The sequence below is a fragment of the Sus scrofa genome, chromosome 10 (genome assembly GCF_000003025.6).
Source record: "Sus scrofa isolate TJ Tabasco breed Duroc chromosome 10, Sscrofa11.1, whole genome shotgun sequence".
In the NCBI taxonomy this organism is placed as follows: domain Eukaryota; kingdom Metazoa; phylum Chordata; class Mammalia; order Artiodactyla; family Suidae; genus Sus; species Sus scrofa.
The window spans coordinates 19,335,126-19,346,511 of record NC_010452.4 but is presented as its reverse complement, the minus strand read 5'-3'; the positions used below and the strand labels follow the sequence as shown (position 1 = coordinate 19,346,511).

General features: G+C 39.1%; 1 protein-coding gene across 1 annotated transcript in view; it reads right to left on the bottom strand.

Annotated features, from left to right (window-relative positions):
* The window catches only part of LOC106505107, a 40,905-nt gene continuing 32,225 nt past the window's right edge, over positions 2,707–11,386 (bottom strand). The window contains exon 7 of the mRNA XM_021064267.1: positions 2,707–8,698. Within this exon, the coding sequence (XP_020919926.1) occupies positions 8,608–8,698 (91 nt within the window). The 3' untranslated portion in view covers positions 2,707–8,607. The remainder of the gene's footprint in view (positions 8,699–11,386) is intronic.

Here is an 11,386-nt window from a genome sequence, read left to right as displayed (position 1 = left end):
TAAGTTGTCGGTCACTTAATTGCAAGTGATTCTCCACTGTCCTGCATTTGTACCCTCTTCTTTTGATTTCTGATTTTGGTAGCATATTTGTGTGTGGATGATTTCTTACCTTTACTATATGTATGCCTTTACTGGTGAGCCTTGTCATTTGTAATATTTTTGTTTCTAGTTGTGGCCTTTTCTTTTCCATCTAAAGAAGTTTCATTAGTATTTTTGGTAAAGTTGGTTTAATGGTGCTGAATTCTCTTAGCTTTTGTTTGTCTGTAAAGCTTTTGATTCCTTCTTCATATCTGAATGAAAGCCTTCTTAGGTAGAGTAATCTTGGTTGGAGGTTTTTACCTTTCATTGCATTAAGAATATTGTGCCACTCCCTTCTGGCCTGCAGAATTTCTGCTGAAAAAAAAATCTGCCAATAACTTTATCAGGGTTCCTTTGTATATAATTTCTTTTCCCAAGAAAATATTCAATATTGTCTCTTTGTCTTTAATTTTGGTCAGTTTGGTTAATATGCATTTTGGGGTGTTCCTCCTTTTGTTTATTTTATATGGTACTCGTTGTGCTTCCTGGATTTGAGTGATTCCTTTCCCATGCTAGGGAGTTTTTTGGCTATTACCTCTTCAAATATTTTCTCTGCCCCTTTCTCTCTCTCTCCTTCTGCCACCCCTCTAATACAGACGTTAGTGTTTTTAAATTTATCCCAGACTTCTTTTATACTGTCTTCATTTCTTTTCAATTTTTTTTCTCTTTTCTATTCTGCTAAGTGATTTCTACTAGTCTGTCCTCCCCCTCACTTATTTGTTCTTCTGTCTCCTGTATTCTGCTGTTGGTTGCTTCTAGTGAATATTTTATTTCAGTTCTTGTATTTTGCATTCTGCTTGCTTTAATCCTTAAATCTTCTATTTCATTGCATCTAGCTTATTTCCAAGATCTTGAATCATCTTTACAATCATCAGTCTAAAGTCTTCTTCATGGAGGTTGGTATACTCCAGATCACTTAGCTGTTTTTCTGTTTTCTTTTTCTTGCTCCTTTATCTGAGTCATAATTCTCTGCCTTTGCATTTTGTATAGGTTTTTGGTGTGGTCTCCTTTTTGCAGACAGTAGAGTTGTAGCCTCTCTTGCTTCTGATGTCTGCCCCCATATGGCTGAAGTTGGTATGAGGGTTTGCTAAGGCTTCCTAGTAGGAGGGACTGGTGCCTGTAAGTGGAGTTGATTCTTATCTTTCAGGTGGGTGGGGCTTTGTCTTTGAGTGAGATTAGAGGTAGCTGTGTGCCTGGGGGGCTTTAGGCAGCCTGTTTACTGATGGGTGGGGCTGTGTTCCCACCTGGATTATTGTTGGGCCTGGGGTTTCTCAGCCCTGATGTGTGGGGCCAGATTTTTCCAAAATGGCCACCTCTATAGGAGCACATGCTGATAATTATTCACTTTGCCTCCAATGTCCTTTCCCCAGAATGAAGCACAGTCATGCCGTTTTCCCAAGAGATCCTCCGAGTACTGCAGTCAGGTCTGACACAGATTTCTATGGAGTCTCTGCTTTGCCCTGGGACAGAATGGAGTCCATTTCCCCCAGTCCTGTGGAGCTCCTGTGCACAAACCCCACTGGCCCTCAACACCTAATGCTCCAGGGGCTCCTCCTCCCCATGCAAGATCCCCAGGTCTTGGAACCTGACATGGGGCTCAGAACTCTCACTCCTATAAGTGAGTCTCTGTGATACAGTTAGTTTCCAGTCTGTGGGCCACCCATCTAGTAGCTATGGGGTTGTTTATATTGCATAATTGACCCTTCTACCATCTTGATGTGGCCTCCCCTTTGTCTTCTGGAGGAGGATATCTTTTTTGATGGTTTGCTGTCTATTTGGTTGAAGGTTGTTCAGCAGCTGGTTCTAATTTTGTTGATTTTTGCCATTTCTTGGGCCGCTCCCACAGCATATGGGAGGTTCCCAGGCTAGGGGTCTAATCGGAGCTGTAGCTGCCAGCCTACACCAGAGCCACAGCAACACGGGATCCGAGCTGAGTCTGTGACCTACACCACAGCTCATGGCAATGCCAGATTGAGCAAGGGCAGGGATCGAACCCGCAAACTCATGGTTCCTAGTTGGATTCATTAACCACTGCACCACGACAGGAACTCCCTAATTTTGTTGATTTTTATGAGAGAAGATAATCTCCAGTCCATCTACTTCACCATCTTAATCCCATTATCTCTTTTTTATTTCTTGTTTATTGGGTTCATTCCCTCTTCTTGGTGAGTCTAGCCAGAGGTTCATCAACTTTCTTTACCCTTTCAAAAAACCAGCTCTTGGATTTATTGATTTTTTTCTATTGTTTTTCGAATCTATTTTATTGATTTCCTCTCTGACCTTTATGATTTCCTTCCTTTTGCTGACTTTAGGTTTTGTCTGTTCTTCTTTTAGGTGGTGGGTTGTCCATTTTAGATTTTTCTTTTTTGAGGAAGACATGTATTGCTATGAACTTCCCTCTAAGAACTGCTTTTGCAGCATCCCATAGATTTTGAATGTTTGTGTTTTCATTATCACTTGTCTCAAGCTATTTGTAAATTTCTCTTGATTTTTTTCATTGACCCATTGGTTTTTTTAGTAGCATGTTGTTTAATCTCCAAGTAGTCAGTTTTTCTCACTTCTTTTCCTGTAGTTGATTTCTAGTTCGTATCATTGTGGTCAGAGAAGATGCTTGAAATAATGTCTATACTCTTGTATTTGTTGAGGTTAGTTTGTATGTGGTCAATCCTTGAGAATGTTCCATGTGCACTTGAAAAGAATGTATATTGGGTTTTTTTTTTTTTGTATTCTGGAAAATATCAGTTATCACTGCTGCCTTATTGGTTTTCTGTCTAGAAGATCTGTTTATGTGAGTGGGGTGTTAAAACCTCCTACTATTATTGTATTCCCATCAACTTCTCCTTTTATGTCTGTTAGTATTTGTTGTATGTATCTGGGTGCTTTTATATTAGGGGCATATATATTGACAAGTATAGTATCATCTTCTTGATGGATAATTTATTAAATAGTGTCATTCTTTTTCTTTATGGCCTGTTTTTAAAAAATTACTCAGTTAATTTTATTAGTTATAGCTGTACAATGATCATCACAACCTGATTTTATAGCATTTCTATCCTTAAAACCCCAGGTCATCTGCCACCCCCAACCTGTCTCATTTGGAAACCATAAGTTTTTCAAAGTCTGTGAGTCAGGATCTGTTTTGCAAAGAAGTTCATTGCGTCCTTTTTTTAGATTCCACATGGAAGTGTAGATTCCACATGTAAGATTCCAGCCTTTGATGTTGGTGTCTCACCATCTGACTGACTTCATTTAGCATGATAATTTCTAGGTCCATCATGTTGCTGCAAATGCCATTATTTCTTTCCTTTCAATGACCGAGTAATATTCCACTGTGTATATATGTAACACATCTTCTTTATCCACTCCACTGTTCATGGACATTTAGGCTGTTTCCATGTCTTGGCTATTGTATACAGTGCTGCAATGAACATTGGAGTACATGTGTCTTTTTGAGCCATGGTTTTCTCTGGCTAGATGTCTAGGAATGGGTCTTTATGGGCCGTTTTAAAGTCTGTTTTGTCTGAGAGGAGCACTGCAACTCCTGACTTCCTGGCCTTTCCATTAGCATGAAATAACTTTTCCATCCCCTTTCAATTTATATGTGTCCTTTGCCCTAAGGTGAGTCTCTTCCAGACATCATGTTGTAGGCTCTTGTTTTTTTACCCAGTCTGCTACTCTATGTCTTTTGATTGGAGCATTCAGTCCATTGAGATTTAAAGTAATTATTGACAAATATATATTTATTGCCATTTCACACCTTGTTTTCCAGTTGATTATATGCTTTGCTTTTGTTCTCTTTCTGGTTGGATGATTTCCTTTTATTTTATGCTTGTGACCTCTTCTGTTTAGTTTCGGTGAATGTATTGTTTGGTTTTGACTTGTGATTGCTCTCTTTTTCAAGTGTGTTAGCCCCTTCCTATATCTGCTTGCTTTAGCCTGATAGTCATGTAGGGCTCAAACACATTCAAAACAAGCAAACAAACAAAAAAAAACTAGATTTTCTTACTTTCCTTCCCCATATTTTCTGATATCTTTTTTTTACATCTTCATGTTTATCCTTTTGCTGTTCCTTGTGTTTACCATTGCTTTTACAACAGGTGGATTTTTTCCTCCTTTTAGATTTACTGACTTATTTAAGTGATTACTTTCTGATTGTGATTTCTGCCATCCTATATCTTCTTCTTTCCTATTTAGAACTTTCAGTATTTCTTTTAAAATGGGTTTAGTATTGCTGTATTCTTTTAGCTTTTTTTTTGTTGGAAAAATTATTTTTCCTTCTATTTTATTTTTTTATTATTATTTATTTTTTATTTTTATTTTTTTTGGTCTTTTTGTCTTTGTTGTTGTTGTTGTTGTTGTTGCTATTTCTTGGGCCGCTCCCGCGGCATATGGAGGTTCCCAGGCTAGGGGTCGAATCGGAGCTGTAGCCACCGGCCTATGCCAGAGCCACAGCAATGCGGGATCCGAGCCGTGTCTGCAACCTACACCACAGCTCACGGCAACACCGGATCGTTAACCCACTGAGCAAGGGCAGGGACCGAACCCGTAACCTCATGGTTCCTAGTCGGATTCGTTAACCACTGCGCCACAACAGGAACTCCTCCTTCTATTTTAAATGCTATTCTTGCTGGGTAGAGTATTCTAGGCTGTAAATTTTTCCCTTTCAGAACTTTGAATACATCTTGCCACTCCTTCTGGCCTGAAGTGTTTCAGTAGGAAAATCAGTTGATAGCATTATGGGGGTTCTCTTATAATTAACTCTGTTTTTCTCTTGCTGCCTTTAGAATCCTCTCCTTACCTTTAACTTTTGCCATGTTTATTATAACATGTCTTAGGCAAGTTTGTTCGGGTTCAGCTTGTTTGGGGCCTTCCGTACTTCCCGTATCTTGATGTCTGTTTCCTTTAAATTTGGAAAGTTTTCAGCCATGATTTCCTCAAATATATTTCCAGTCCCCTTATTCTTTTTCTTCTGGTATCCCTATTTTCCATAGATTGGCCCACTTTATATTTTCTTATACTGCTTCCATGTTTTATTTGGTTTTCTGTCTGCTCTCCTGATTGAGTGATTTCCATTATTCTGTCTTCTAAGTCACTAATTTGTTCCTCTTCATTATTCATCCTGCTCTTCTGTGTCTTTAACTCAGCTTGAGTCTCTGTAAATGAATTTTCTAATTTTTCTTGGCTCCTCTTTATATTTTATAGTGCCCTTATAATATGCATTATTTCATATCTGTTCTTAAGTCCTTCATAAAGTGCTCTTAATTCCTTCAGTATTTTCACTATCTCCTTTTTGAACTTGGTGTTAGACTGTGAGGTCTCTTTCACTGTTTGCTCCTTCAGGGGAATTCTCCTGTTCTTTTAACTGGGAATGGTTCCTGAATTTCTTCATTGTGTGCTTATATTTCTCTTATCTCCAGAGTACAATCTCACACCCAGCCCCCACCCAAGCATCTCAGGCTGTGGTGTCTGGGGCGGGGGTGGTACCGATGGTTTTTTGAGCACTCTGTCTCTGCTTTGCCTATCTCAGTCTGGCTGCTGTGCTCTTCTCCAGGGCTTTGGGGTTCCCTCTGTGTCTTGGCTTATCTGTCAGTTAGATGACCTGCCAGGGTGCGGATTCCTTTCCTCTTTCATAGCTCCCTCTCAAGAGTGCTGCTCCCATCCTGATACCTCTTTTTTCTCTTTTTCTTCCATTTGTTCTACCCAGTTATGTGGAGGGTTTCTTATTCTTTTTGGAAGTGTAAGGTTTTCTGACAATGTTCAGTAGATGTTCCATTCAAACAGTTCTACATACAATTTTTTTTGGATGTGTTTGTGGGAGAAGGTGTGCACCATTTCTTACTCCTCTGCCATCTTAATCCTGCTCTCCTTCACTTTGTGATATACAAAATACCCCAGAAATCCAAGTTTGCTTTATTGTTATAAAACCAAATAAATATAATTCATAACATTAAAGTTATTATAGGAGAGGGATTATGAGATAAGATGGTGAAGAAGGCCTTGAGCTCACCTCCTCTCATGAAAACACCAAAAGCACAACCCTTCAACAGCCATCAGGCAAAGACTGGACCTACCAAAAAAGATATTCTATATCCAAAGCCAAAGAATAAGCCACAGTGAGATGGTATAAGGGGGTGTTTTCACAATAAAATCACATCCTATATCTACCAAGCAGGTGACCCACACACTGGAAAATAATTATATTGTAAGAGGTTCTCCCATAGGAATAAGCATTCTCAACCCCCCATCAGGCTCCACAGCCTGGGGGTCTGGCATCAGGAACAGAAACTCCCAGGGCATTTGGCTTTAAAGACCAGTGGGTCTTGAGTGTAGGAGCTCCATACGACTGGAAGAAAGGGAGACTCCATTCCTAGAGGGTGCACACAGGCTTTCAGGTGCACTGGGATACAAAGCAAAGCAGTGACTCTATAGGAGCCTGGGCCAGAACTACTTGCAGGTGTTGGAGTCTCCTGGGATACTGTGGCTCACTGTGGAGACAAAGACACTGGTGTAAGAGGCCCCAGGGAACATTTTCCAGTGTGGTCTCTCCTGGAGATTGTCATCTCGGCACTGAGGCCTGGCCATACCCAACCACCTGCAGGTCCAGGGCTGGAATGCTTCAGCCAAATGAAAGGGTGAAAACACTGCTGCACCAATCAGCAGATGGGCTGCCTAAAGACTTCCTGAGCCCAGAGCTGCTTCTAAATATACCCCTTGATTCAGCCCTGTGGATCAGAGGGACAAGATCCAGGTTCACCTAACAGTGGGAAGGTACCAGTTTGTCTCATTAGGAAGATTTCACAAGCCCCTGGACCAACTTCACCCACTGGGGGGGGGGGGGAAGCAGACAAAAGCAGCAAGAGGAACTACAATCCTGCAGCCTGCAGAATGGAGACCACAAACAGAAAGTTAGACAAAATGAGACAACAGAGAAATAATGCTTCAAGCTCAGGAACAAGATAAAATACCAGAAGAATAACTAAATGAAGATAGGTAATATATCTGCAATAGAATTCAGAGTACAGATAGTAAAGAAGATCCAAGAGCTAGGAGAAAGAATGGAGGCACAGACTGAGAAAATACAAGAAATGTTTAACAAAGAGCTAGAAGACTTTTTTTTTTCATATCTTATAGAATTTTGTTTAATTTCAGTATTATTTAGAAAAGTTGACACCTTGTGTTTTTGTTTTCACAGAGGAGGGCCATTATAAGGAAAGGCTTAGGTTCAGTTATTACACTAAGGCAGCACATTGGAATATTCTTTAAAGAACAAATATCTTAATCTTCTGTAGTATTATTAAGTATAGTGGGCTTTTATGCATGATTTGATTTTTTAACTTTTTGGAATTGTCTCATTCAAACTTGGGGTCATTAAAACCTAATGCTTTGGGTGCTTCCATAAGAGCTAGAAGACTCTGAGAGAACAGAGATGAACAATACAATAACCGAAATAAGAAATTACACTAGAAGGAATAAATAGCAGAATAAATGAGGCATAAGAACAAAGAAGGGAGCTGGAAGACATGTTGGTGGAAATCACTGCCACAGAACAGAATAAAGAAAAAAGACTGAAAAGAAATGAAGACAATCTAAGAGACCTCTGGGACAACATGAAATGCACCAATGTTCATATTAAAGGAGTCCCAGAAGAAGAGGAAGAGAGAAAGGGCCTGAGAAAATATCTGAAGAGGAGATAATAGCTTAAAACTTCCCTAACATGGGAAAGTAAACACTCAAGTCCAAGAGGCTCAGAGCATCACATAGGAGATAAACTCAGGAGGAACAAGCTGAGACACATATTAGTCAAGTTGACAAGAATTAAAAACAAAACGTCAAAATCTTCAAGGGAAAAGCAACAAATAACATACAAGGGAATCCTCATAAGATTATCAGCTGATTTTTCAGCAGAAACTCTGAAGGCCAGAAGGAAGTGGAATGATATATTTAAAGCAATGAAAGGGAAAAAAATAACCAAAAGCACTTTATCCAGCCAGGCTCTCATTCAGACTCAATGGAGAAATCAAAAGCTTTACAGACAAGCAAAAGCTGACAGAATTCAGCACTGCCAAATCAGATTTACAACAAATGCTAAGAGAACTTCTCTAGGCAGGAAAAAAAAAAAAGGCCATAACTAGAAACAAGAAATTTATGAATGGGAAAGCTCACTGGTAAAAGCAAACATGCAGTGAAGGTAGGTAATCGTCTATACACAAATACGATATTAAAGCCAGCAATCATGAGAAAAGGAGAGTACAAATGCAGGATATTGGAAATGTATTTGAAATTAAGAGAACAGCAACTAAAATCAATCTTTTGTATATATAGACTGCTATATCAAAACCTCATGGGAACTGCAAACCAAAACTTCTAAGATACACACACAAAAAGAAAAAGCAATCCAAACATAACATGATAGTCATCAAATCACAAAAGAGGACAAAAAATGAAGGGAAGAAAAAAGTACTACAAAAACAAATCCAAAGCAGTTAACAAAACCACAATAAAAACATACATATCAGAGTCCCTGGTGGCTCAGTGGGTTATGGAACCAGTGTTGTCACTGCTGTTGCTTGGGTTGCTGCCATGGCACAGGTTTGATTCCTGGCCAGGGAACTTCTGTATGCTACCAGGGGAGAGCCAAAAACAAAAACAAATTAAAACATACATACTGATAATTATCTTGAATGTAGGTAGATTAAATGCTCTAACCAAAAGACACAGACTGGTTGAATAGATACAAAAACAAGACTAGTATATATGCTGTCTACAAACGAGCTATTTCAGAGCTAGGGATAAGACTGAAAGTGGGGGGACAGAAAAAGGTACTTCATGCAAATGGAAACAAAATCTTGAATAGCAACTCCTATCAGACAAAACAGACTTTGAAGACTATTCCAAGAGACAAAGAATCATAGTGATCAAGGGATCAATCCAAGAAGATATGACAAGTGTAAATATATATGCATTTAACAAAGGAGCAATCAACAGCAACCCAGTAATAATGGGAGATTTTAAACCTCCTGCTTACATCAGTGGACAGATCATCCAGACAGAAAATCAGTAAGAAAACAGCCCTTAAATGATACATTAGACAAGAGATCATAAGTGATATTTATAGAACAAACATTCTATCCAAAAGCAGCAGAATATACATTATTTTCAAGTGCATATGGAACATTCTCCGGGAAAGATCACATGCTGCGCCACAAACCTAGCTTAAGTAAATTTCAATAAATTGAAATTATATCAAGCATCTTTTCTGACCACAATGCTATAGATTAGAAATAAAACAACCCCATCAAAAAATGGGCAGAAGATCTAAACAGACAGTTCTCCAAAGAAGACGCACGGATGGCCAAAAAACACATGAAAAGATGTTCAAGATCACTAGTTATTAAAGACTTGCAAATCAAAACTACTATGAGGTACCACCTTACACTGGCCAGAATGGCCATCATCAAAAAGTCTACAAACAGTAAGTGCTGGAGAGGGTTTGGAGAAATGGAACCCTATTACGCTGTTAGTGGGGATGTAAATTGGTGCAACCACTATGGAAACAGTAAGGAGATTCCTCAAAAGGTTAAAAATAGAATTACCATTTGATCCAACAGTCCCACTCCTGGGCATTTACCCAGAGAGAACTATGACTCAAAAAGACACATGTACTCCAGTGTTCATTGCAGCACTCTATACAATAGAGTATAGAAACAAACTAAATGTCCATCAACAGAGGAGTGGATCAAGAAGATGTAGTACATATACACCACGGAATATTTCTCAGCCATTAAAAGGAAAGAAATAACAGCATTTGCAGCAACACGGATGACCTAGAAATTATCATGCTAAGTGAAGTCAGTCAGACAACGAGATGGCAACATCAAATGCAATCACATACATGTGGAATCTAAAAAAAAAAGACACAATGAACTTCTTTGCAGAACAGATCCTGACTCACAGGCTTTGAAAAACTTAGGATTTCCAAATGAGACAGGTTAGGGGGTGGGGGGATGCACTGAGTGTTTGGGATGGAAATGCTATAAAATTTGGTTGTAATGACAGTTATACAACTATAAATGTAATAAAATTCAATGAGAAATAATAAAAAAGACTACTACAAGCAACTATATGCCAATAAAACAGACAAACTAGAAGAAATGGACATATTCTTAGAAAAGTACAATCGTCCTAAGACTAAACCAAGATGAAATAGAAAAGATCAATGGACAAATCACAAGTACTGAAATTGAAACTGTGACTAAATTCTTCCAACAGAAAAGAAAAGTCCAGGACCAGATGGCTTCACAGGAGAATTCCATTAAAAATTTTGAGAAGTGGGAGTTCCCATCGTGGTGCAGTGGTTAATGAATCTGACTAGGAACCATGAGGTTGTGGCTTCGGTCCCTGCCCTTGCTCAGTGGGTTAACGATTCGGTGTTGCCGTGAGCTGTGGTGTAGGTTGCAGACGCAGCTTGGATCCCGCGTTGCTGTGGCTCTGGCATAGGCCAGTGGCTACAGCTCCGATTCAACCCCTAGCCTGGGAACCTCCATATGCTGCGGGAGCGGCCCAAAGAAATAGCAAAAAGACAAAAACAAAACAAAACAAAAACAATTTTGAGAAGTGTTAACACCTATCCTTCTGAAACTGTTTCCAAAAATTTCAGAGGAAGGAACACTCCCAAACTCATTTTATGAGGTCACCATCACCCTGATACCAAAACCAGACAAAGATACCAAAAAAAAAAAAAAAAAAGAAAAAAATTTACCCAGGCCAATATCACTGATGAACATAAGACACAAAACTCTCAAAAAAAATACTGGCAAACAGAATCCAACAATACATGAAAAGCACTGTACACCATGATCGAGTGGGATTTATCCCAGGGATGCAAGGATGTTTGACTATCTGTCAATCAGTCAGTGTGATACACCACATTAACAATCTGAAGAGTAAAAACCATATGATCCTCTCAAGAGATGCAGAAAAAGCTTTTGACAAATTTCAACAAACATTTCTGATAAAAACCCTCCAGAAAGTGGCCATAGAGGGAACCTACCTCAACTTAATAAAGGCCATTTATGACAAACGCACAGCTAACACCATTCTCAATGGTGAAAAGGTGAAAGAATTCCCACTCAGATCAGGAACAAGACAAGGATGTCCACTCCCACCACTACTATTCAACATAGTTTTGGAAATCCTAGCCATGGCAATCAGAACAGAAAAAGAAATAAAGGAAATCCAAATTGAAGAGGAAGGAGTAAAATTATCACTGTTTGTAGAGGACAGGATACTCTATCTAGAAAATACTAAA